This window comes from Amblyomma americanum, chromosome 1 (assembly GCF_052857255.1).
Source record: "Amblyomma americanum isolate KBUSLIRL-KWMA chromosome 1, ASM5285725v1, whole genome shotgun sequence".
Classification (NCBI taxonomy): Eukaryota; Metazoa; Arthropoda; class Arachnida; order Ixodida; family Ixodidae; genus Amblyomma; species Amblyomma americanum.
Genome location: NC_135497.1, coordinates 198,026,071 through 198,053,141, shown reverse-complemented (window position 1 = coordinate 198,053,141; position 27,071 = coordinate 198,026,071). Strand labels below are relative to the sequence as shown.

At 43.7% G+C, this 27,071-nt stretch overlaps 2 protein-coding genes across 6 annotated transcripts in view; one reads left to right on the top strand and one right to left on the bottom strand.

Moving 5' to 3' along the window:
• Window positions 1-27,071, bottom strand: part of LOC144114485 (tRNA methyltransferase 10 homolog B-like) — an 86,704-nt gene that overhangs the window by 7,546 nt on the left and 52,087 nt on the right. For 4 of the 5 annotated variants that reach the window (XM_077648252.1, XM_077648251.1, XM_077648250.1 and 1 more), the window contains exons 8-9: window positions 17,074-17,181; window positions 10,535-14,615 (exon numbers count right to left, since the gene is read on the bottom strand). The exons of the other annotated variant lie outside the window; for it this stretch is intronic. In XM_077648252.1, the coding sequence (XP_077504378.1) occupies window positions 14,581-14,615; window positions 17,074-17,181 (143 nt within the window). In that variant the 3' untranslated portion in view covers window positions 10,535-14,580. Of the gene's footprint in view, window positions 1-10,534; window positions 14,616-17,073; window positions 17,182-27,071 lie in introns of those variants that run through there. 5 annotated transcript variants of the gene reach the window in all.
• On the top strand, window positions 926-9,587 carry LOC144114487 (uncharacterized). The gene is made up of 5 exons (XM_077648256.1): window positions 926-1,132; window positions 3,281-3,342; window positions 4,064-4,147; window positions 8,749-8,781; window positions 8,875-9,587. Exons 1-5 carry the CDS (start codon window positions 970-972, stop codon window positions 8,938-8,940), a joined length of 408 nt encoding a protein of 135 aa, XP_077504382.1. The 5' UTR covers window positions 926-969; the 3' UTR covers window positions 8,941-9,587.

Here is a 27,071-nt window from a genome sequence, read left to right as displayed (position 1 = left end):
CTTGGACATGCGCGTCGCATGTGCCTGCACTTCTTTCTCTCTCCCCTATTAGTTTGTGATGAAGCAGTAATCGGCAATGCAAGTGGGAAGCCGCGTCACTCGCCAATGTCACGGAGCCATGCAGATGCTACAAGAGCTGTCGTAGCGGCACCTCGCCGACTCCGACGAGCGACTGTACACCGCGTTATCTCGAGCCAACGAGCATGCAGGCAAGATGGGATACGCATGTGCATTGCACCCTTCTCGGCACCAGGCGCTTTGTCTGCTGCTTAGTCATTGGAAACATCCTCCTGTGACTTCACAGTTCGTCGCGCCACCCAATGTTTGGGTTTATATTTGCTCACGCCTGAACATCTTCACATTTACTGCCACGGGAACCAGTTACGGCCTTTGTCAATCTGGTTTGGTTTATGGGGCTTAACGTCCCAAAGCGACTCGGGCTATCACCGAAGTGAAGGGCTCCGGACATTTCGACCACATGGGGTTTTTTAACGTGCACTGACATTGCACAGTACACGGGCCTCTAGAATTTCGCCTCCATCGAAATTCGACCGCCGCAGCCGGGATCGCACCCGCGTCTTTCGGGTCAGCAGCCGAGCGCCATAACGACTGATCCACCGCGGCGGCTCCTTTGTCAGTCTCTCTCCGAGTAAAGTATAGTTCCTTGCGCTCAACGAAGCAGTGCGTTCGGCATCAGGACAATACTACAACTGCCGATGGGCAATGCGCTGTTGACTAATCGGTAGAACGAGCACTAACAGTTTCAGCGGACTGGTCCACTGAGCTCGGCCCCGGTGACAACACTTGTCCGTGGTGTCCTTGAAGGCAAGCTGCTGCATCCTTCAATAAATGCAATGTTGTGATTGCCTACCGTCAGATGGGGGAACAATGGCCAGCCGACTAACGCAGGTGCAACGCACAGCCGCTGGCGTCACACGCCCAGCCCGTACAAAAATAACCGGCCAGGACATGGCTGAAAAACCCTGCCCACACGGAGGCGCCTTTCATCGAGGTCACCCCGGGAAAACTAACATGAAGGTGCTCCTGATGCTGTGCGTGCTCGTTGCGATAGCGGAGTGCGCAAAGGCGAAAACAACCAAGATACCATCAAGCACAGCTCCCAGCTTTTGCAGTGAGTACACAGCTCTCTACGTGACACAATGGCATGCTGTACACTTACGCTGCGCTGTGGTCAACTCTTCAATCTAGAGGGAAGCAACAAGAAGTATTTTGGAAAATGACAGCGAGTCGTGTAGAAGTCGAAACGCGAACAGATTAGCGAGATGCTATGTAGTTCTTGAATGGCTAGCGAGTTAAGCGGTTTGAAAATGATCGTCTTTAGCCACGATGTTCGATTCACTGCCTTCAGCCTATTCTTAGGACCTTGCTAAGCTGCACGAGAAAGGACACGTCACATGCGAGCCGCCCAAACTCTTGCAGCAACGGGAAACGAAATGTCCTCAGAGCGATCAAATGGACAACAGCGAACGCTACGCCCAAGCTGCCAAATAACTTCGAATATTTGAAGGGACCCGAATAATCGACACAAATCGAAAATCCCGAAAGCTTCCACATGCAGTAATATTTTTGTTCTTGAACAAGGCTCGGACAGCTTCGCCAACAGTGACACAGAAACATGGCGGCTATGTGCAATATGCCTTAATGCGAAGGCTTTAGATGACTCAATCTCACGGTCATGTCAGCAAAAAAAAAAAGTGTCCGCAAGAAACGGCACATGTGACGTCACGAGCCGACGAGTCATATGATGATGATGGCGTCACATATAGTTGGACACAACTCAAGTCTGCAGTGAAGCTCCGCCCACATTTAGGACCTCCGCAAAAAATTCCTCCTCGCCAAAAAAGTAGACATTGTTAATGCTTTCTTTTTACCTAAACAAGAAGCTAATCACGAGAAAAAATTAAAAGCTTTAGAATTTTGATACATCGCTTGTCTAATTTAGCCAAACATTAAAAAGTTGATTTCGTTCACTATTTTCATTAGCCAGCGGAGTAACACAGTGCGCCGTGGGCCGTGGCCCAGTGTTATCAACTGCTGCTTTTTAAGTTGTATCCTACTGTAGTTAATGAATGTACCGCCAAGACTAATTAGCATGATTGGTGATGACATATGAGGATGACGTCATACCAAGTCACGCGAAAACAGTGTAGTGTGACACCATACCGCGTCGCGTGACAACGGTGTAATATGACGTCACACCAAAGTCCCCACCCACCCCCTAATCTATGAAGGTGTAGATCAAATCCTAGCGATGGCATCACAGGCTAGCCTCTATGTGGTGACAGCATTGACTACTTTCGCATCAAAATTTTGAGCAACCGTTCGCCGTACAGCGTTCTGGGTGGTGTCATAGCATTTTTCTTTGTATACAGCTTATATGTTTTGTCAAGTTGGAGGCTAGCTTGCGACAGGGGTTCGGACCGATGACATATGCACCTTCAGTTGCATGCTTTAAGGCGCGGTTGAGGTGTCCACCAAGATGTTGAGATGCGAGATCTGCACTTTTTCTCCCTCACAACACGTGCTTTCGCATTCCTCCACGTATGCCGATTTAAGTGCCCTCAGAATTTTTATGCATTTTTTGTAAGGATTAGGTACGATTTCCTATTTCAAAAGTAATTATGGCACTTCACACTGCAAAACCTTTTTGTAAAGCATCAGGGCCTTTTGTGATTATGACATGGCAGCAATTTTGCTCTCGTAAACAACGATAATGTCTCAACTGGGTATTTTACTGATGGACCCATGCCTATGGTGTGAAGGCGTACTCGTGCATTATTAAGCAAAGTTAAACGGTCAAATATGTGAAAATAAAAATGTTATTGTCAACAAATGCACCTGCGCTTTATAAGTCGATATTCTCTTAGTATTTGCCTCGAACCGCCGTGGTGGCCAAGTGGTTGAGCATCCCCCCTCGCATGCGGGAGGTGCGGAGTTCGATCCCCAGTGCTGCCGGGCACCTACCGGTGATACAATGGGTACAGTGGGCACCCTGGTCTGGTGCTCGGCTTATCTAGGGTGAAATGCTTGGGAAATGGGTCTTTGACCCCACCTTGAGAAAAGGAAAATACCTTGTGTCATGGTGCTCTTTGGCCATAGATGCCCTTGCGCCATAAAAATTCATCATCATCAGTATTTCACTCGCATTTGAAAAACTTCCCATTAGCACAACCCCATAATTTTAACCAATCATATCTGCATTGCTTTGGAGCAGAACTGCAGGTCAACTTAACACGACCATCTTCTCGCCTCTTTTCAGCACAAAGCCAAAAGACCAAACTGAACACTTTCCGCTGCGTTCTCCGTCGTTCGAGCCGCAAGGTACGCAGGGCCACTGATCACGGCCGCAAATTCTTACGCTCCTACGATAATGTCGCGCCCGGGGGCACAAGTCGACGCTTTCCGGCTTTACATTACCCATGCTCCACTGCATTTCTGAAGTCAATAAGGAAAAGTACTAGAGCCGTCGCTACAAGGAAAATGCTTGGGAAAAGTGCTTTGTTCATTTTCTTCTTGTCCCGGAAGCGCGTTCCGCTACAGCGATCCGTTACTTCTATAGGTATAGGGCATGGGCACAATAGGAGCTTTCGGGGAAACAAACAGCGGCAACGCGTCGCGGAATTCAGTGATACTTTTTAAAAATCCTTGGTGTCAGAATAACGCTATAATCCTGCACTTATATCCAAATAACGCTTCTACTGAAATTTCCCGGCTGTCTCATTGGCTGCAATTAGAATGACCGAATTTCATTATTTTGCTATTCGACATATAGACTGAATGATGCCGAACAGAGATGACTTACTACCCTAAACAAGTCGTAACGAAACTTTGTGGTAGTTATGACTATTATTATTATTATTATCATTGCATCTGAAATGGTTTTATTTTGGGCCAAGTCCAACAAGTCTCACGTTGGCTTTGACGGGCCAACCTCTTTGTGAAGTTGTATGTGAATTTTGTGCAATAAACATTATTATTACTGTTAATATTATTAAAGGTTGGTGATGCAACATGTTGAGATGCTTAATAAAGCGCTTCACAGTTTCAGCGCAAAGTGAAGACCTTCCGCAAGGCACATTACATGAACGAAAGGCAGTTCATAAACGCTTTGTGCTCACCAAACATGGTAAGGTTGCATGCCAGGTGATTCACCTGCTCTAGCGCCGGCCTTGAAATTAGGAGAGGTCCGGAGGGCGCGGGAAAGGTTGCTTTTCTCTCGGCCCGTGACCAGCAAATACGTGTTATGTGAAATGGCGCTTTGTCCCGCAACCATCATGGTTTAGGTACGTTCAGGCATTTCATACAGACACAGTGAAAACACGCACAAGGACAACCTTCCAACTGAGGATGGCTTATTTGTATACAGGGCAACCCCAGCTCGTTTTTGTGAGTGCAGAGGGTCTGCTTTTTCGCATTTGCAATCACGGGAGGGCACCCCCTTTCCTGCCCTGCTCTCACATTTGCGCTGTTCTCTGAAAAGTGTGTCTTTGAATTTCGCGCAAAAAGTGTTGCTTTCCCGACGCCCTGGTGCTTAGTGCATAAACAAAAAACTCCACAACATAAAGTAATGGACGGAACAAGTTAGTAACGGTAAGAAAAACACCAACAAAGTGCAGTTTCTGCACATCTTGTAATAGTTCAGCTTTGGAAACATTTCAAAATTAATTTGAATTGGAACTTCTGAAGATACAAACAAGCAGAGAACATGTATGAACTGCACCTACGTGCTCGGGGAGTATTTCGTAAAAACAATAAAACAATTTTCGGTGCTACTGTTTTGAGTGAGCACCGAATGGCTGCAGCAGAGGAGCTGTATGCGAAGAAATAATTCGCGGCAGGTTTCACCAAGGTAAATCTCAAGTAGCGTACTTAACAATGTGCACACAGACTGATCGAAACGAGTGCTACCGTTCCCGTTAAGTTCCTTCCAAGCACTCGACCGGCCGGAAGTTCGGCGAAGGACCAACGCTCTTACGTACTGTGTACGCACTGTTTTAAGCGGCGTCTATGTAATCGAGACTCATCCCAATATTGCCATCATATCTACGCTGTCAGCGTTGTGAACGACCAGGCAAAGTAGTTCGGAGGAATGTCGACTACTTCGAATGCTCTCAATTGCACCAAGATATTCGTGTACGGGGACATCTGAGTTTCTCCTGTAGCGAAATGCGGCCACTAATTGAAGTACACAGACGAGAGCAGGCTTGCCTAGAGCCCTCGAGCTGTGCTGTGCGGATTAAAAAATGCGAAATTTAATGCTTACCCTGAAGTTCCGAAGTCTAGCAGTACACACGAAATTGGCGCAAGTGCCGGGCCCCCAAGAAAGCAGAGTAAAACAAATGTATTTCGACCGAAAAAGCGGATCTTACTTCTTTGCGTGTTTCTAAGAATTCAGCAACATCTAAAGAGTTCTTTGTCCTTGCTTCTTGCGCTCTGTGCGCATGCTGAGCTGCTGGCAACGGTACAGTCAGCATTGAAGTTACAGGAGAAATGACCTTCCGGAATATCGCCGGTATATCTGTGGAAAACTTTTTGACGGTACTGGAGCAGTATTTCAAGGTCACTTTTATCGTTTTTAACCAGCAACCTTATCTGCAGAGAAAATGTATATGTACTGGGTCCTGTGTCGCCTCTATTTTATGCGAAAATTTTTAGCAACTTTTGACAGGAAACTCGCCCAGATGTTTTTAGAAGGACCTCTTATTAAAATATTTAGATACGTGGATGATATTCTGATTCTTTTAAATACTGATTCTGACAATTCTTTTGAAGTTAATGTTGTAATGATTTTGTGTTTTATCCACAAAAGCCGTGGCGTAGTGTTTACACGAGCTCCCCAGTAATAAAAACTACAGTTCTTAGACTTAAAACTAGAATTCCGGGAGGACCATTTACGCTGGGGATACTTATCACGAACTAACAAGGAACTGCTGCCTTTGAACTCGGCGCACTCAAAAATTGCGAAATGGATTATCGCCTCTTTATGCATTGAATCTTCCCTCTCAAAATCGTGTCCACATCAAATCCATGCTAGTTTAGATAATCAAATTGGCCGCATATTGGCTGCTGTCTTCCGTTCGGTGCTGTTGACTGCCGTCACTGAAACCCTCCTCCAAAAAACAAAACGCGGCACTCGACCAAAGAGTTTTGAAGACGACGGCTCCGCGGTCAAACCTGAAGTTATGCCATATGTGCAAAATGTCCCACAATCTGAAGAAAGTGGCTAACAGACACAAGGTGCCGCTGGTCTTTTCAGTCCCTAACAAGTTGTAAAAACTTACACGCGGATTTGTGGCGCTGAATCCCCCAGCTACAAGATAAAGCATCAGACAGCCTACGTCCGCTGCGTGGAAGGAGTGGTATACGAGATACCCCTGTCCTGTGGGATGTCATATATGTTAAACGGGGCGAAGCATCAACGACCGCCTTAGGGAGCACGGCAAAAAGGTAGAAATTAATCAAGAGAAATATACCAATTAGGTCGCGCATGTTAGCACGTGTAAGAGCGGGCCTCAACTGGAAAGTAAGATTCTAGGCAGGAGCAAGAGCATGCAGGCGAGGGTTGTGTTAGAAGCCTTTCACATGAAGAAAAAAAGAAGCCCTATATGCGTAATCGACACTTCAACCGACTTGTACGCGGCGGAATTTGACTTTCTATGCAAACACGAGAATGCATTGCGTTAAGTGTCAGCAACGAAGAGGCACAGAAAGTGTGAAAAAGTGGGCGTAGCCGGATGCTATAAATGCACGTGCTTCACTCTCGGAGTAAACCGTATGAAGTTGGCACCTGTCCTTCGTCTCCTCGCCTTTTCTTTGTGTGTACTTGTAGCGCCATGACTTTTTCAAAAACGCAAAACCAACTAGCCCGGCAACTTAGGCTACTGACGTCTAATGTCGGAAAGTCGAAATCTGGGCCAGTTGGTACATACTTATTAAAGGAAAACTAGTCAAAAAGACGACGGACGAAGAAATGAATGCTCACAACTACTAATGTCACTAAATGTCTTCCGGACAACCTCTCGCAAGAACGTTTCTACATGGTGTGCATGGGACTGCTAGCCGGACTACTCTTCCGACGCGAGCGCACGTGCACTCACGCCGATATCTAGCGCGGACAGATATCGGCGCCTCGCCGAGGCTCGCTGGCATCTTCTGCAGTGCGCATGCGCAGACCGGTTTTGGCGTACGCCCAGGAAGCGCCCTTGCAGTTGGCGCTTAAAGCGACAACTCTAAGGGCGCTTTTGGCAGCGCCAACTCCAAGGGCCCTTCCTGGGCGTACACGCTCAGCGTCAGCGCTCTTGGTGTACGCCAAAACCGGTCTGCGCATGCGCACTGCAGAAGACGCCAGCGAGCCTCGGTGAGGCGCCGATATCTGTCCATGCTAGATATCGGCGTCAGCGCACGGGAGCTCGTGTACGCGTCGGAAAAGGGGTCCAGTTTGTAACAATGGGAGGATCGCAGGGCTCTTGGTGCCTTTTTTTTTCATGGCTTGAAGCTCTTTCAGGTTCCCCGAACTTTTCTTCGCGGTTTAAGTTGTCCTTTTATCGTCCCCCAACCCCTCCTCTCCACGACTTGAAATTTTCTCCGTGGGCGAGCCAGCACATGGAACATGGAGATGCATGCCCCTTTTCGACACCCGTTCCGCTGAGCGCATACGCCCTGGAAGAGCACTTGGAGTTGGCGCTTTGTTTACATTACGCGGGTTCACAGAAAACTTTCTGCCCGGTTGTCCAAACCACTTTACTGCAAGCTTAGAAGCATTAAAAGACATTAATGCTGGATTTATTGTAGTTAATACTAGTCGACTAAGTAGCGAGGCAATGCAGAAATGATTATTTATTGATAACTGCATCCTGTAAACTTTAGTCCACGACTGTACAGGATAGCAGGGGCTGTACTGGGGCAACAGCCAGTGCATGCGCACAGAATTCAATGCAGACGTGAAGCACCATACATGCAATCACACATGAAAGTGTCATGTAGTTTTCTAAACTTCTCTTTGATGACATGCTTTTGAAGACACTCTCCTATCCTTCTGTACAAGAAAAACAGCCAATAGCAGAATCTCATGTTCAGGGATGAACTATTATGCAACCAGTGCACGAAAGATGAGAACTGATTACAGGAATACAAAAAAATGCTGGCGGGCATTTTAAGGCCACTTTAGGGCATGCTGTGGCCATTGTCAATAGTAGTGATGTAACCAAAGTGTGCAGGTCGCATATACTCGATTTCTTTGAGCACAATGTCCACATGCAACATGTACAAAATAATGAATTGCACACGTCGCGTGGATGTCCCGTTTCGATCCAATATCTATAACACATACTCACAAACTTACAAAACGAATGAGAAGTTATCCACCTTATACAACCATTTAATAAATGGCAGAAACCTCTCTTGCTCGAATAAGTAATGATTTCCAGGTAGCAACTAAATTTCAACCCCTCTACATGCACAATTTAGAGTTAAACATAGAAGCACAGAAGAGCCATCACAGCTGCCACTCCCTACCTCGAGTAAACGTGAAATTGAGTGAGTGTTAATGTAATGGCCGCACACACCAGGAACTTTCGAATGATTGCAATCTGGCATTTCAACTAAGATTCTTTTTTCAACCAAAGAATATACACCATTTTGTAAAGTATACTACAGTAGAAGATAGCACTTGCAAGGTGCATGTGTAGGCAGAATCAAAGTTAATGTTACTGTGTGATGTTTTTACAGAATCTACTTCCTCCCCTTCGGAGAACTTTCACTGTGAGTTGGCATTCCTTTATATCATGTCCATATTGGTATAGCTACATTGGCAATCACCCTTACAGGCTGCCTTTTCTTTTTGCTCTTTTCCAGACAAAAGACATGAAAAATGTTCTACGCAATGCTGTCAAGTGTGGGAGACACTTTTATAATGGATAGTACTGTAAAAAAAAACTACCAAGAGGAAAATGAACATGGCACCATCAACATTGTGTGCTATCCGTAACCACAAGTACTGACAATCAATGCCATTGGCAAACTGTGTAAAATAACATTTAATGTAATGCAGAAGTAGATCCTTACCTTCATGTCAAAATGTAAGAGAAGGAAAAGCATGCACTGCACGCTAATAATTTAAGTCAGCAACACCAAATCCAAATAGTGCAATAGAAGTCACTCAAGGTCCTAGGATCAAACAGTTCCACTGAGCTGTTTTACTCCGGACCGAATTCTAGAGTTCTACATACAGCACTAAACTTCAGTTTTCACAAAGAAAAATAAATACTGGATGAAATGTCACATGGGCACGCAGCTATGAAAAACTGTCTTCCCTTGAAGCAACATGTACAAGTGAAGAAGCTATCTAGTTCTGGTGGAATTCAGCAAAGCGCATGAACCACATTTCTGTATTCCCCACACTATAACATGTAACCTATTCTTGACAACACGAAAATAAAAGACAAGTGCCATGCACACCATTTCAGCTTTGTCGCTAATGAAGCTACTGGAGCCCTGGACTGCGGACCGTGCCTACAATCCACTCCGGTCTCCTTTTTTGCAATAAAAGTTCATTCTCTCTCTCATAATCACCTACTGACATCACCTACATGTTTCTGTAATCAAAGTGTAGATTAAAAACCAGTTTTTATTTTAAAACTTTCGAAAGCGCTGCGACAGGGGACACCAAGAGAAAGAAAACGAAGGACAAGCGCTTGGTGTCCCCTGTCGCAGCGCTTTCGAAAGTTTTAAAGTGATGTACCAACTAGCTCGATTGTCCGTATTAAAAACCAGGTAAACATAATATACTAGTCGGAAGACACCAGAAAAAAAAGCTGCGACAAAATATGTTAATGCAAGTGTCAGGGTGAGTTTGGACAAGACAGTTCTGTACTACAGCTAGAACCTAGGGTGCTGTACAGGTGCAGACAGAAGTAAACAAAGCCCACTACTCTCTTCTCAATGCATTGAAAAGTACCCCACACCAATGAACAGGCATGTGTCCAAGCTGACCAGGGAATTGCAAAACTAATCTGCAGGCACATGCTACACTTCCTGTTTCCAGCAACATAAGTATTCTAAATTTATAAGGCCACAGCGTGCTACATTTACGTTTGGCTTTGCCTGTACAAGTTCTCACAGAAGTTTTTGGAGCAAGATACATATGAAAAAACCTGAATTTCCTTGCCACCCGAAGGTACATCCTGGCACTACAGGGTGCACTGTGCAGGTCCCACAGGGACGTGCGGAGTACACTGTTCAGTTCGTGGCTCCATTCACAGACTGCCAAGCAATCAAACTTTTTGAAGGTTTTCGTGTACACATAGCACAACAATTTCAGTGAACAGAAAAGAAGTTAAACGTTTTGCTTGTAATATATTCAGTAATGTGATTGGTTTTAAACAGGCTTGAGGCCAAATTTCTAATGCTACACTACAGACAAAAGCAACCATCCCCATCAAAAATAAAACATCTTGAGGGACTCATTGTTAGCCCCATTAACACAAGTGGAACGTTAGAAATGCACACAAGGACATCCATGAAAGCAAAAACTTTAATATGCATTTTTTCAGACTACATTAAACAAACATTCATCAAGTCTTGAAGAATCATGTCAAATAGTTCAAGCAATCAACATGGTCAGCAAGATTTCTCTCAGTGTGCGGTCACCTGCCGGGCACACATACTCAAGTAAACAACTGAGCCTATATCACAAAATTAACAAGTTTCTTAATGATATAAGGAGGCTTAGACGGTCCATGTCTCACAAAAAAAAATGAAGTACAGTAGAACCCCGCTATAGTAAACTCCGTAACAGTAAAAACTCGGATTAGTAAAATGAAGCTGCGGTCCCATTTCGCCTTCCATAGATGACTGTACGTATTTTTCTGTTATAGTAAAGATTTTTTTTTTTTAAGAAACGGCTATAGGAAAGAGCGTCTGGCCGTGGCGATGTACCTCCTGCGGAATGATGACATCGCGGCACGCGCGAAGTCTAGGATCGCGAGGCCTGTAGATACCGAATACAACAAACTGACGCTCTTTGAGGTGGCTTCACCACCAAGCTCGAAAGACGCGCGGAGCACATGGAAAAAGTAAAGCTGGCTATGAACGTAGAAAGAAGCCGGCGCGAGCTGCTAAGAAAGGAAAGGCAGTAAATGTGCAGTGAGGACTAGAAAAGGCAAGAAAATGGCGTGCATTCTTAGCACGGTAGCACGAAGCACTGGGAAGCGGCAACAAGAAGCGGAGGCGCAGTGGCACTGCAAAGGTGGTTTTGCCGCGCTTCACAGTGTCGCGCGCGTTTCTTGACTGCTACCTCTTAAACAATGCTGAGGCCACGGAAGGCGACGCCTTGATCATGCAAAGCTTTGGTTTTCTCATGGAATGAAACTGACGTTACATTCGTAGCCGCCTCGTATTCGTGCAAATGCAGTACTTCCACAAGACCTTAACCAAGTAGAAAACGTGACAACATGTGATAACTGAAAATAAATAATTATCACATAAAGGGACAACAAGAGCAGGATGTAAGGTATTTCTAAATGTTTCTTTTATAAACCAACACTTCGTGCATAGCAAGCAGCCAGGCAGTATAGTCAGAGCCATGCCCATGACCAACAACTGATTAGCAAAGTCCCTGATATAGTTAAGATTTTTGCTGGTCCGAAGATACTTTATACTTAGAGGGGTTCTACTGCATGACAACCATCCAGGAAAATAGCAGGAATTAGTAAACATTTGCAAAAGGCACTTTGGTAAAAATAAGTTACTAATGTTAGGAGCAGAACAATATAGGTGAAGGAAAACTTCTTCTAAATGATAGATGGGAGTGTATAATAGCATAGCATTCCACCGTCAGTATTCATACAACCATACTTCCATTACTTGTATTGCATCATGCAATACAAAGAAAACTGTGTGTAAGGGCATTCGTGTGCGCCACCGCTAGTCGCTTATTCGGGCAGTCGTTCAAAGCAGTAGCTGCATTTGAATGCTACAATATCTGATATGGGCACCCTAATGTTTCGCCACCATTGCCCTGTGAGAGAAAAAAGATAACTCGAAGTTGCACACTGCTGCAGCAAATGAGGCTTAAAACTACAGCGCAATAAAGATGAACGATTCCCTTTCAAAGTTTGGGCAGCAGAGCACAGAATAAGTGAAGCCAACTCAGTGATTAGCGAATGCGAAATCAAATGAGCATTAGCTAAGTTGTTTTCACCTATGCTTTTGACAAATTTGGATACCAACGTGTACATCACCAAACGCCGATTCGTTTGGTACCACCCGCACCCCTTTGCAAACACTGGTTCGCTTGCCATGGCTCTCCGAAGGTCGCCCCCATTACGGTTTCGAAAACCAAAGGTCATTGGTACGAATCCCTCACACAAACCAGGCATCAACTCAACTAACAACTCTGTGCGCTGAATCGTGCCTATTCGTTTGCCACCACTCTGAACCCTCTGCGCCAAACGGGTGGGCCACAATTTTGTCACCAATGGCAACCCCAAGTGGCACCCACTTACACGGTACATATATAGCGAAATGCCAGCATAGGGGTAAACCGCCATGCCAGCCCGACGACTGTGCATGCGTGGTCATGTGATGGGGGGTGACATTTTGCTGACCTGAGATTTCCGGGCGCCATCTTGAAATCTTCGAACGACAAGAAACGTTCGAATTGGAGTAGTAAGAGCGGAGTCTTAAAAAAAAAAAATGTGTTCGGTGCCTTATGGCCTCACCTGCTGCTGCTCCATTAAAACCCAAATACTACTGCCATTATTAAGGCCCCAGTCTTCTGTGATTCCGAGATAAATCACAAGTTTGAGCATTTTTGGCAGAATTGCGCGTTCGCAGTCACATTCTCTTTTTTTTATGTTACTATTGTTACAAGCATCATTCAAGAAGGCTGAACGATGAGGAAATGACTAATTTACCGTACCTGCACGAACATTATGCGAGATAGATAGTTTCAAACCTCAGCAAAATTTTTAAAAGAAATATTACACAATGGTGTATACAGCTCGTTTGGTCGAAAAATCATTAGGGTCATAGTAGGAGCGCATCACAAATATTCAGGGGCTGTGTAAAAATCCACGCACACTTAATCAATAAAAAAAACCAAGCTCTAGGCCAGGAATCGAACCAAGGCCTTTCGCGTTCGAGATGAGGACGCTTCCACTCTGCCACGACAACTTGACGTTTGAACACGAATGAAGGAGAGTCTAGTGAACGCATGGGTTTCTTAGAAACATATGTATCTTCGAGATACTGCAGCATACACGAATAATTACGAGCATGTAAATTACAGATGTCGGAATTAAGCGGGTACCATGCGTTTCCAGTAAATTTCCTCCATGCTTGGCGTGCAGTCATAGTGCCATCGTGTGGCAGCCACTACACCCCCCCCTTCGCCATGCATGGCGCTGGCTCAGCAGATGGCGCACGCCTAGGTGACCTTTCTGCATTGGAGTTGGAGTAGTGTCGTTTGTTTCTGAACAGGTGTGATGGAACCGCAGCCGTCTACAAGTGCTAGTGTGGAGCAGCATCTGCATTGTTTTCAGAGGCCTCCAAGAGATTCCGAGCGATTTACCCAACGGGCAAGGCGATGGCATTCCGTGGACTCCCTGGCAGCGCTGCAAAACGCTGTCGCATTCCACACTTAAAGGCGAAGCTTAAGCCTCAATTTTTGTTATGATTATATCCGGATCTCAAACTGTTCAGGCCAACAATAGCCGACACCCCCTCCACCAACCCCTCCAAAAAAAACTAACAGCTGCGCCACAATACTAATGTTATGGCTACGTCGATGTTTATGAGAGGCAGTATTTCAGATGCACATGACACAATCGAGCGTAGCGAAGCCTCTGATGCCTTTGAAGTGTTACTGCATGCAGCCTTCCACACAGCAGCGGCCGCTGCCGTCCCCAACGTGCTGCCGCTGCTTGGTGCTTCATGCGGCTAAGTCCTGCGCTCGTCCACCGTTCTTTCATTTTCCTACACCTTTGAACTCTTTTACTGCTATTCTTTCCCAACGGCTCGTGCCCTATCCTTTACATTTATAGTCACTGCCTCCTTCGTCTTGTGCGCCGTACGCTTTGCCCCAAGGCCATTGAAAAGCTGGCATCTCGTAGCAGCTGGAGAGCGTGGCTGGAGAGCGCTGCCCTAAGTATTTAGGGCATGTTTAAAAAAAACACGTTATTTGATGTCTCCCGTAAAATATTACGGATTCCTTGTTCTCAATTCACTAAATTTGCAGAATTTAAAATTCTCCGCCACAGAAAGTTAGGGGCCTTAATAACAGGAAAAAAAAAGGGGCAGACACTGCGAGCTACACATGCCTAAGTGTATCAGCTCCTCATCCTACCTCTAACCTCTAAACAATGAGGACAAACATAACTGAAATTTCATCATTCGAATGAGCTGCTCAAACACTTCACAACAGCTTAACATCAAAAGTGGGTCGCGAAAAACAAAAAAAGAAGACTTCAGCAGAACTATTTGTCTATACCTGAAGTCGACATTACAAATGTCAACAGTAAGTTTCCAGATGGAAACAGGCACACAATCAGAACTACCCTTTCATAGGCCATCATGTTCTGTTTTACAGTTAGTATCTGAAATGAGAGAAAAAGAGTGCAACCTCTTGCTACTGCTCCAACAATATTTTCAGAAAGAACAATGCAACAACACGCACAATATGCAAATAACGAGCTTGCCATAACCATCCTTAAAAATGCTGGCTATTTTGAAAAATTTCCAGCTCTTGCCACCAGTAATGCAATCAGCGCTGGCCAGATTTCATACAAAAACTCTTGTGACTCACATTAAGCGCTGCAAGGTGAAAAATGTCTTACAAACATTCTTTATAAAATTGTACTATCAGGCAATCTCTTAATTCGTCTATTCCTTTCAATCCCACCCAGGTTCCTTTTAGTGGTTCACAGAGAGACTGCACAATAGGGGAGGAAATTTCGAAAAATGTGTACTTCAAATAGCCCTTATTACAAGTGGTGTGCAAATATTAGAAATTTCAAATACGAATCGAATATGTGTGACATTCGAGTCATATTTGTATTCGAAAAATTGATAATCTAGAATTTCCGAATATTCGCCAGCAATCGTTACTGCACCGACTTTCATAAATTCTAACATAAGGCAGAACCACAATACCTGGCCAAATTATCCGACTACAGAGTTTAAAGTACCAGGAAAACAATAAAAATGCATTCTCTTCACTTTCTTCTCCAACATTTATTGAGTGGACCGATCGCATTCGGACGTAGCTAGGCTTGACCTCGTGCGAAATTCCGCAAGTGGGCTTTCCTACAAATTGCACCTGCTGTGAACACGATGGCAAACCACCCCCTTCAAACAATCCTAACGCAAAAGTGTGCTGTCTTTTTTCTTTGATCCTTCTATAATGTGTTACATACTCACGCCCACATCCATAGCATTCGTCCTGTTGCCTTCATTCATAACTCTCCTAGTGTGGGCTCCACCATCTCGTTTTCAACAACTGTGATTTGCGGGAAAGCCCACTTGCGAAACTTTGCATGAGATTCCCGAAGGGGTGAGTCATGGTGTCGCAACAGGACAAGCGATCGTGTAAAAATTCCGCCTACTGAATGGTGCATTGTTACCTGCGCACCTCTTAAATGTGCTTAATGACAGGCATGACGACAACAGGACGGCCCCTGTCGCCAGGACAAAAATAGTTTGGCCACGTAGTTTCGGTTTCTGACCTTCTCTGCTAGCTTGTGACAACAGGAATTGTCAGCTCGCGCATTTGCCGGTCGTCTGAACCCAGCTCTATGCCACTTTCGGACGCATACTGGCGCGTCGCTAGCCATTTCTCTTTCCTTTTTAAAGGTAGCCCTGCCGTTCAGACGCCAGTGTGCATTCCCCTTGCTTACATATGCGTTCCTTTTCCAGCACGCAATAACTGTGCGCTCGAAACAGGCTTTTCAGTTTCTGTGCGATGGAGCCTCCTCAAAAGGGTTCACAGCATTATCGCACTTTTGACAAATCTTTTTTCCTTCGGGGGCGCAGAGATCTTTTAAATCGACCTTCATATAATCTGGGAATTTCTCCCAGCATCACATTATTTTCAGTTGCCTGCCATGTGAATTCATGGTTTTCATTTTGTAACTCATTTTGCATGACCACATTACAAGTTGCATACTGTTATGCTGTCTAATCAAGTAGAGCACATTCAGGTGCACATGTTTCCTATATGGTGCTGAGTCTGTCTAGTTTTTATTTCAATTCTAAAGACCATTCACTATTCTGAAAAAAAAAGGGGGGGGGGTAACAACGTTTGCCTGTTTATATTTTTCTGAAATATATTTTTCTTACTGAACAGATACTGGATATTTGGTTCGACATTTGAAGTAAGCTTTTCTTCATATTTGTATTCGATTCATATTCAAGAATTTCAATATTCGCATACCCCTACTTATTACACAAGTGAACAGAAGGCTAGCATACAAATTCTGTTTTGTCCCGGTTAAGCCCCCTAATTATTTTTATTACACCAGTCTAAACCAAGCTTCTAGAAGTACCTCCAAGTAAAAGCAACTAGAACACAGTCCTCAACATGAAACTTATTTTGACAGAAACAAAAGAAATACCAAAGAAACAAATACCAGAAACATTACATGGCCACTAATGCAAAGAGTAGAATACAAGTGTGGCCTTTGTCAAAAGTTTAGAGCACAAGGAGGTTTGCATCTAAGACGAGTAGTGAGGCTCTTGTAGCATCCATGGAAGTTTTAACCTTCGGAGGGTGAAGACCAGTGTTTACTGGGGATATACAATGAGCCACACAGCATGGCCAAGAAGAAACCTCATGGACTGTAAACTTTTGGCAAAGTTTGTACATTTGGTGACTAAAAAGTAAGGAAAAAGGCTACATGAATACCTACATACCTACATGAAACCTATGCCATTACAGAGATACGTGAAGAGTTTTATCAAAAATTAATAAAAGGCCTCCGTTCTTCAAATGAGCATGGAATGACTGGTTACAGAATACCTGCCCACGGTAAAATAAAGACATCAAGAGACACTTACCCATCACTGTCTGCCTCTTCCTAAGACCCGTCCTTTTTGGTATTACTTTCGCTAAAGAATCAGCCCAGTCCCCCTTTGTCTCTTGGACACTCAACAGGATGTCAAACACTGTAGAAAGACCACAGGATGGCCAGAATTTCAATGAGAAGAATGAATATTATCAAGCAATCAAACGTAACATCATCTGATACCCAGTGCACTAACACAATGCACATTAGAACTACAGAGCAGAGGCATGAAAGACTTTATACACCATTTGCTGTGCAAGATACAGAAGGTTTTCACTTCGGTTTCGGTTCGAGGCTCTGTTTTTAAGGTCAAGCAGGCTTTAGACAAAGATTGGTGAAATCAGTGAGCGGGGGTTTAAGTGCTAGCTGACTAAAAGATTATGGGGCCGCTTAATGCACATAAGAGGGCTAAGCAAGAGCAGTGTATTTTGGATTCACTGCGCATGGATGGAAGTTGATGACGACAACATCCAAGGCACAGCATGAGAGACTAGCAGTTAAACATGCAGGATGTTTGGCTGCGGCGATGACGTCGTTTAGTGTGGTGGCCGCCAAAGCTGACCTGTTCATGCTGCCGCGGGTTTGAAACCCACTCATGGCCATGAAGTGTTTTATTTCCTTTTATTTTATTTTAGGTCAAGCAGGTGTCAGACAAAGATGAACGAAATCTATGAGTAGGGGCGTAGCACTAGCACACTAAAACTGTGAAAGAGACGCCGGTGTAATCTGTTTAGCTAGGTTGTACAGCAACATGTGCATTATATATCTCGCATGGATCAATAATTAAATGATTAACTAAAATCAATTAACCTTTCTATATTTATTTTACAGGGCAAGGTTATATTTCGAAATTCATGGCGTCAACATCGAAGGTGAGCTGAGTTTTTAAATTTTCTTAATCAGCAATGTGTTTCGAAATATCGAACGTGAAAAATATGCATTTGAATGCTTGCTGAATTGGCTTTCCCGCATTACCTATTATAAAATGGTGTCTCTCGCACTTCTTATGCATCAAACACAGGCACAGTTGGTATATTTGATGATGCAGAAGTTGACTTAATTTCGGCGACAATAACATTTATAATTAGGCAATGCAGGAAAGCTAACTCAATGGGCTTTCAGATGTGTATTTTTGACATTCGATATTTCAAACCACATTGCTGATTTTAAAAAAGGTTCACCCTCGATGTTGACGGCCATCAATTTTGCAATATAGCCTTAACCCCTAAAGCCAAAATGTTTAGTCAATTTAAGTGAATCATCTAATTATTGATCCATATGAAGTACATATTGTCCGCCTTGCTGTACAATTCAGCTTAACAGATCACACTGACGTATCTCTCAAAGTTTTTAAAACAAAAATCTTTAAAATTAAAAAAAAAAACACACTGTACGGTGGCCCATGAAACGTAAGCCAAGAGTTAAGAAACCCAGTGCCCGTTGCAGGAAAGAAAGTGATGCAGAACTGTAAGCAGTTGCCTGTATGCCTCATGTGTCCCCTTTGCCAAAAGTAACCAGGCTGGCAGGCTCGCTTCTCAGTTGTATAGCGGAACAGTTATCGCACCCATGAAACTGTAAATCACTGTGAGGGAAGGAGAGCCCTTTTTCTCACCTCCCAGTACCTTTTGGTTCTTAGGAAAGCCATAGGGGCTCCACTATATAAGGAAGAAGCAAACCATACAACCTGGTTACTTTAGGCAAAGACTGTACCTCTTAGAATGGCTTAACAGAAAGCAAGTGCCTTTGATCCGTCATTCAATGCCATGAGGGTAGTTGCTTTACAAAGGTAGTTTCCCACTTATGTGCATGAAAGAATCATTGCTGTGGTAAAGACCACCCGTTAACAAGGGTGGTGCTACTGCTGTGTGTGTCCATCCAATGTTCACAAATGCAAAGTGCAGGCCCCGAACATGACAGAACCCAGCCACAAGGTAAAGACAACTGCACACAACCCATTGTCATGTTTTCTAGGCTTTTATTTTACACTGCACAGGGATGTCATTTTCTCACTGTTTATCTCCATCCTCAATGACTGTATGCTATATGCATGTATGGCCAGCACACATATTTCATAAAAAGTGTTCTTACGAGGCAATGAATTGACCTGCTTGAAAATCAGGCCGGCGAGTCAGATAGGCCATTGGGATAAAAAAAAACACTGCATTTCAAATTTTAGGTTCTGCAATTCTGCTATGTAAAGAGGTTTTTAACTCCTTCGCTAACGCGTCATAGGCCATCGAACATATATGACCGACGGTTTGAACCTGCAGCCAAAAATTCAAGCCTGCGCTCTCGGACAAGCTGCGCCCTCTAGTTTGCCTCTATAACACCATCGCTTTTCTTTCTTTTTTTTCATTTTATAATGTAAGGAGGAGACGTGAAAAATGAAACTTTGACCAGACATAGTCTCTTGGTCGATGATCAAGGCATCAGTTATTGATCAAGGCATCAGTTATGCCACATGCTCTTCAAAGGTGAAAGGCTACACTGAGCACTTTTGGTAGTTCTTATGCAGTCATTTTTTGTTTAGAGCAGCAGTGGTGAGTCAGACGACAATGTGGAACGGTTGGATTTCAGTTTTGATTGCGAGACTTCCTCTCAGAGGCCCGGGACATCAGTACGTGCTCACATGTGTTTCGTTTTACCGTTCATGTTGTATTTTATGCAGTGCACTTGATTTGTAACTGATGAGAGTGGCTTTTTTTGGTGCTTTAGGGATTTTGCAACATGCTGCCAAGATATTTTACCAAATGTGCCAACAGATTTTTGATTATGATGATGTCAAGGAAGGCCATACCCCCTTTAACTCACTCGCTACCCACGGAAAAAAAAAATGGAGAAAAGGTGGAACTGCAAGCTATGCTACAAAAAAAAAAAAACAGAACACGGAGCAAGTGTAATGTGCAGGACATCCAGTATCTCCCTCCACTTCAAGTCCTCACTAGACTGCTTTCTCTAGTGGCACAGCAGTCATATTCTCTAACTTGAAAGGCCATGAAAAGTGTATTAGTATGTGCGCAGCTGAAAATCATAAGACTGGCAGCTAAGAACATGCCAACATTTTGTATATTTCATTTTTTTTTTGTAATCAACTTTTGGCTCAGTGCAGCAGATTATTTTTGTTTTGCATATATTCTTTTGTTTTACCAGCATATTTAAACAATAAATTTCTAAAAGTTTTGCACACACAACTGTGGAGTTTTTTTTCGTTTGGAAGTGTAACCAATAAGCTGCAGTTTGATGTATTACTTTGCAAAGTGCATTTAGCACTTCTTGAAATAATTTTTCGTTTAAAATGTTAGAATCAGTCATTTTTTTGCAGTAGCGAAAAGTTAACCTGAGTTCTATGTGATAACACACAAAGCCCATAGAAAAAAACCAGGACCATTACTGATAAACAACTTAACCAAGCAGAAGGGTGCAGCACCTCTTAGTGTATGATCTATGTAACCAGGCATTACAGTCGTGGGCATATGACACAAAGTAGAGCGAATAAAACCTCATGTAATGGCATGTGCTGTTGTTAGCCAGGTTAACTTTCTTGCCTCATGAGTGCTGCCATGCACTGTTGCCACGGGGGTATTATGCTGGCCTTCTTTTTCTTTATTTTCAGACACTAGTAAAACCTCGTTGATACGTTTTTAAAAAATTTGCAAGAAGAAATGTATTATCCGGGAAAACATATGATCCAAACCCCTTAATTTCGAAAAATGTAACTAGTAAATGAGATAGACATTTATTGAGAATTTCACTTTATAAAAATAGCATTTATTGGCCCAAGATCTGAACAGATCCTTTCCTAATGCTCGCAGGATTCAATCCGCTTGCGCTGTCTTAAGCGAGGAAGGAACTTCGTAATGCACCCGGTCCGTCGACGGCAATGATGAAAGTAACCAAAATCTCTTCCTTGGCATTTTCGGATGCTTCGCCCCTTTGCACCTATGTAGAGCGGGAAAGCCACCACGGCGGCTGACTGTAGCAGTGTTACTGCTTTCTAAGCTACGTTCCCCAGAATCGGCCTGCTCGTATTTTTAAGCCCATCGCTGTAGTTCGTAGATGCTTCGCCCCTTGCCATTACGTGCCACGATGAAACCCCAGCGTTTCTTTTCATGTCGCGTCCCCGCAAAAATGGCTCTCTCGAATGCTAGCGCGCAGTTTTTATTTTTGTTGTTCATGGCGGTGGTGGTGCTTCGCCTCCTCTCACTTAGGCATCGCAGAGAAGCCACCACGACAGGTGACTGCCGCTGCATTCCAGCTCTTCATGTCGCGTGCCCTCACGTTCGGCCCATTTGCATGTTTACACATGTGCAGTAGGTCAATAAATGCATTACACGCCACAATTTGTCTAAATTTTGAACGTAGTAGCCGGGAAATCGTGTTATACGGGAACGTAATAAAGGGGAGAAATATAGTGTACCTCATGGCATATTTTTAATGTACTTCTGGGTGCATGTTTTTTGTTTGTAATAATGCGTAAGGCATTATTATACATGGATTAGCGCCTGGTATTCTCCTACGACCACTAAATAATTTATAATCGCATTTCTTTCTTGTGTTGTTTCGATTTCAACACCCAAATGAAGACTGTGACGTCAACGTGTGCTTACAGGTCACGTGAGGCACGAAAAAACTGCAATATAATCGCTACTTCCACATTCGTTGTCATTTCGGCTCTTGAGGAAGGCTGGCTTCAGCACTGCAGTAAATTATAACGATGAAGCAGCGATTATATGGGCGTTTTTCCATGTCTCACGTGACACAAAAGTACTCTGACGTCACAGCCATCCTTCGGCTGTTGAAACCGAAACAGTAAGACAGAAAAAATTCGATTATAAATTATTTAGCGGTCATAGGCGAATATCACATGGCGATTCAGGCGTAGTAGAGTTTTCCGCATCATTGTGAAGAAGAAAACATGCAACCAAAATTAGGTGTCTATACTCCTTTAAGTATACGAACAGGGAAATCGTATGAACCAGGAACGTATCAACGAGGTTTTACTAATTTAAAAGCACCTGCCTGGAAAATAGGACGAACTTCCCAGTGCTGCTAAATATTCAACACATAAGTTAAGACTTCAAATCAAATCAGCATTCTATAGCAGTGTTTAGCCTTAAAAAGGCTTCAATATTCTTTCTATTGTAGTTTACACTCACAAATGTTGACTGCTTGTTCCCTTTTCTTTTTCTCATTTCAATTTTATGTCACTGCTGCAGCAGCTTTTAATATGGCCGTTTACTTAGGCCACTAGGGCTTTTAGTGCAACAGCAAAGGAGTACTCTGTTTTCTTAAACCACAGTTACCACACATTTCTGCATATGATCATTTAGCATAATGTGCATGAAAAGCATGAAGCCAGTAGTGCTCAATGCTCATGCATGTGACAGGGTAGCTGTAATTAAAAACCCATGCACAGATTAGCAGACATGGCAGCAGTTCAAGCCCACACAATAGGGGATATTCAAAATTCCTTAAGTGCGCTTTCCCACATACCAATGTTGTCTAAGACAATGCGTTTCCAGCTGAAACAAAGCAAGAACTAGTTTTTGTTTGATTCTTTCAAAATACGTTTTGTTACATTCTATCCACACCCTTAGTGCCTGTCCTGTATAGCCGATGCAGTTTTTTTAAAGAGAAGTCGGCCATCTTGTCTTTGGCAACATATTTGTGTCAGAAAGTGCCCTTGCAGAACTTTGAATATCTCCTATTGCACAATAAAAACTCACGCAGACAATACAGCCGCTCAGACAGCAGCACGCAGCGGAAATGTCCATCCATCAGCACAGACAATTAGGCTTTTACGTGTATGTTACTTTGAAGAGTGTGCACTACCATGACAGCAAAGAAGAACTATCAAGAGAGCAACGTGAAACACGAAAGCAGATGGGAACGACACTGAAGGCACAAGTTGTTCTTTTTCTTTTTTTCTCTAAAGTCAAAACCAGGTGAGCAGTGAAAATGGCTCGTTACAATCAGGTAATTATGGTAGTTGCAGTTTCAATTATGTTCACAGTTCCATTTCCTTCATCGTGGGAAAATTTCGGTTCCGATAAATGAGATTTTTTTTTTGCACTGCCTCAATACAAAACCAGCCAAATGTGGCATTGCTGTCTTGTAAGTGGCAGTTTCATTTATCGATATTGTAGTGTATTGTAAAAGTGTTTTCCATGCTGCGAACAAAGCACACAAAATCCAAAATGTTCTGCTGCTGTGAACATTTTGGATTTTGTGTGCTTTGTTCGCAGCATGGAAAACACTTTCACAATACACTAGAATATCGCCAAAATGTTCACAGCAGCAGAGACATAGCGTATATTACCCCCTACCCCTATCCTTTCTTACTATCGCTCCTCCCCTTTCTTTCCCTCTGCCTGTCCTTTTATTCCCGCTAGTCGCAGCTCAGGTTCCGATGGCAGATGCTGCGGCTAGCATCATCTTTTCCTTCCATTGCTATTTTATTAATAAATAGCCACTAACAACAACAACAGCAGCAGCAGAAGTTCATGGTTTGAGCTCATCATCTGCACCTGTCCATGCTCTCATATTGGCTGTTGAAGTCACATGACCATGAATATGCAGCCATAGTCGGCACCAGCATATGCAAGCGGCCACAATCTTGATCTCGTCTATGGTTCTGCAAGCTTCCTTCACAGCACAGAAATAAACCCTCAGAATGTAGTCCAGTGTACAAACACACATGCACCTGTTTCCAGAAAGGCCAACTTCTGGCCAGAATGTTGCCTCACATGCACACGGACATGCGCATGCACACACAGAAATTGCAATGCTCGTGGTTTACTTTGATGCTCCACAAGTTTCCAAATGAAGCCTGTCACCTACCTCCAGCAGTTCAAAGACTAATTTTTATTTTTAACTAATAAACTGCATCAATATCAAGATATAATCTTGCTCTAAGAGAGTGCCAACCATACAGTTTGAAGCATGGTGGAAAGTTGGGTGTGTTGGGATACATTCATGATTGGAACAATGCAAAAAAATATGACACAAATACAGTTGTGCAAACTTATAACGAACTGGACGGTTGCGCGGACTGTGTTTGCTTTATCCAAAGTTTGTGGTGACTACCCTTGTTACAGCCAATAATACCAACTCAGACAAAAGTGGCATTTATTTCCCAGAAAAGTCCGTCATGCATGTGTGATTCATAGCAGGCACTATCACAGTGCTTTTCAAGCTCTTCATTATGGTCATGTGCACCTTACCGAGACCCTTGCTCCCTATGAGCTGCTTAGAGACATGACACTGTTAATCGCAAGTTGGACTCTTTCCCTCCAATCCTCAAAAAAAAACTTCTAAGGATACAGCAATAAAGCTAGTACAGCGCATGAGAGCACAGAATGTATTGTCTGCTGCCAGTGCGTTTCCTGCACATGGCACCAGCACAGACAGCACTGAGCCAACAGGGAAGATGACGCATGCCATGTGATCAGCTGGACCAGCAAGGCATACCATGTGACTAATATTCAAACTTCTCAGATCGCTGCGATTGGTTGTTCGCCGAACATGTGCGGCAGTTTTGCTTTCAATGCTGCCACTATCTCGCGCCCAACATGCTTCTGCTTTCAATTTAGGTGCTTTGCACAGCTGACACAGCATACACAAGCACTGACAGACCTTGTAGCTCATCAACATGCACATGGCCAGCAGCCAACATTATTTTCAATGCCGCCTTTCTTATTGCTTTTTTCCGGGTCGCCACATTCTTTCAGGGGGATGGGAGGGGATATCACAGGTGCCAGAAGACTCTCTTCGGCCTTTGCGCTGGCAGGAAATGCACATTTTTCTAATGCGGGCACAAGCTAACGGTGCCTCCTTGTTCACTGTAATCAAGTGGTGAGGCCACAGTTGTTTGCTGTATCAGAGATGCAGTGCCATCGCCCTAGTACATATTTTGACGGTAGCACCACCCACGTCTGCAATAAGCGAGTGCATGCTTTAACTGCTGCCGTTATAACTGGGCTCGGTGGCTTTTTAGTTTCATTCCTGCAAAATGTACCAGCTTTCTTCAAATTTTTGGCTCATGTCCCAGAAGGTGCTCTGTACAATCTTGCTAGATCATAAATGATGCCAAAGTGCAAGGCTTCAGGTTAATTTATCCCCCAGGATTCAACTTGAGCCAAAATCGTGGGACATGGCAGTTTTTGCATAACAACCCCACTGAAATGTAGCCACTGAGATCAAGTGTCCACAGCTAAGTGCCTAGCAGCAGAACAACATAAACCTTCAACAACAAATGTAAGTTTATAGCTTACTCTACCAGTGGACATCAAAGGAAAAAGTGGGAGGAAGGAGACCGACAAGAACTAGAGGTCAACAAAGATGGTGCCTCAATCCAAAGATAGCAGTGCTGCGTCTGATACAGAAACAAGTCTTTGTCGGGGCAACAGTAGTTATCTTTGGTACAGTTACTTGTAAACACTGTTTCTCGCATTCCCTTGCCAGAACAACAGCAAAAGCCAAATTTCCCGACTACCAACCTCCTTATAACTTCTGCCGAAGAAAGAAGCATCAGGCACTTTCAGTGAATACAACCTCTTACACCCTCCATGCCTCCAATGCGCCTTCTCCCTCATTTTTCCCACTCTGGAAAGCACGAGTCGCAACGCACTTATTTCACAATGGGCCTTAGGAAGTAAGACCCACATAAACCGTGAAAAATATCACTCCAGTCCCAGCAATAAAACAGCACCAGAGTGAAGCCCAAGATATACCATATATATACTCGTGCAAGGGCTGCACTTTTTTTCCATGGTTTTGATAGGGTGCGGCCCTCACGTGGGGCTGACATTTTTCCGTAAATTTTTTTACACTACAGCACAATCATGATTATGTGCCCCTCTTTTATGTTGTAACACGCATTTTTGTGACGCATCAGCGCAGCCCCAGCAAATCCTTCAAATACATAGTGCATTGAAAGTATGGATGATACGGCATGAACCCTTATACCCTTATATTGGTCCTCTCGGAAAAAATACAAAATAAAAAACATAAATGAGAGAGGGAGCCCGGACCAGCAACGCTTTACCAGGCTTAAAGCCAAAAGAGAAAAAGAAAAGGAGTTATACGCTAAAAAAAAAACTTGATTTAAAGAGAAAAGCAGGAAAATAGAAACAACAAAAAAAAAACTCCAAAGGCACAGAACAGACAGAAGCACAGATAATGTCACAGAGAATGTCAGCACAAATGAAGTCACAGGCACAGTTGGTCCAGACACCACAGACAGTCAGAAGCACAGATTAAGTCACAGAAAATGCCAGCTCAGATAAAGTCACAGGCACAGTTGGTTCAAACACAGTGTCAGACCACAGAGAGATGCATCCTTGTCCAGCTAAGGAACACAGAGCACTTCTCTGTACAGAGCTTATGCAGGAAAAATGAGAGTGACGAAGGTACTCATCGGGAATGTGTAGGAATTGTGCTGCTGATGAGATGAACCATTTGAATCAGAACAGCACAAGCAGCAGGGTTATTCAAAAGAGAGGGGCAAGTAGACAGTGTAATGTCAGATGAGCAGAGAGACTTTAAACGGGAAACTAAAGGAGCAGTAAGGGAGCAATTCCGGAAGTAATGACTGACATCTTCGCACAAAACACCGCATGAGCAAATTGAAAAAGGAGATAAGCCAATTTTTTTAAAGTAGAAAAGGAATCGACCATGCCCAGTGAGTAAAGTAATAAGAGGACTCCTAGGTAGACGGATGGAAGAAATATTGAGCGTATCGGGGATCCAATTAAATAATTCTGTGCCACCATTATTTTACTGCCAATAAGTTCGCCATAAAAGAAGTGAAGAATGGTGTAAACGGGAACCCACGCAACGACGTGAAAGGGAAGAAGTGTGTAAATGGCCATATTGCCCAGCACTACCAGCAGCCTGGTCGGCTAACTCATTTCCAAAAATTCCGGAGTGACCCCGAATATGAAATAAAAGAAATGAGGCCAGAGAAGGCAAACGATACAGATCTTTCTT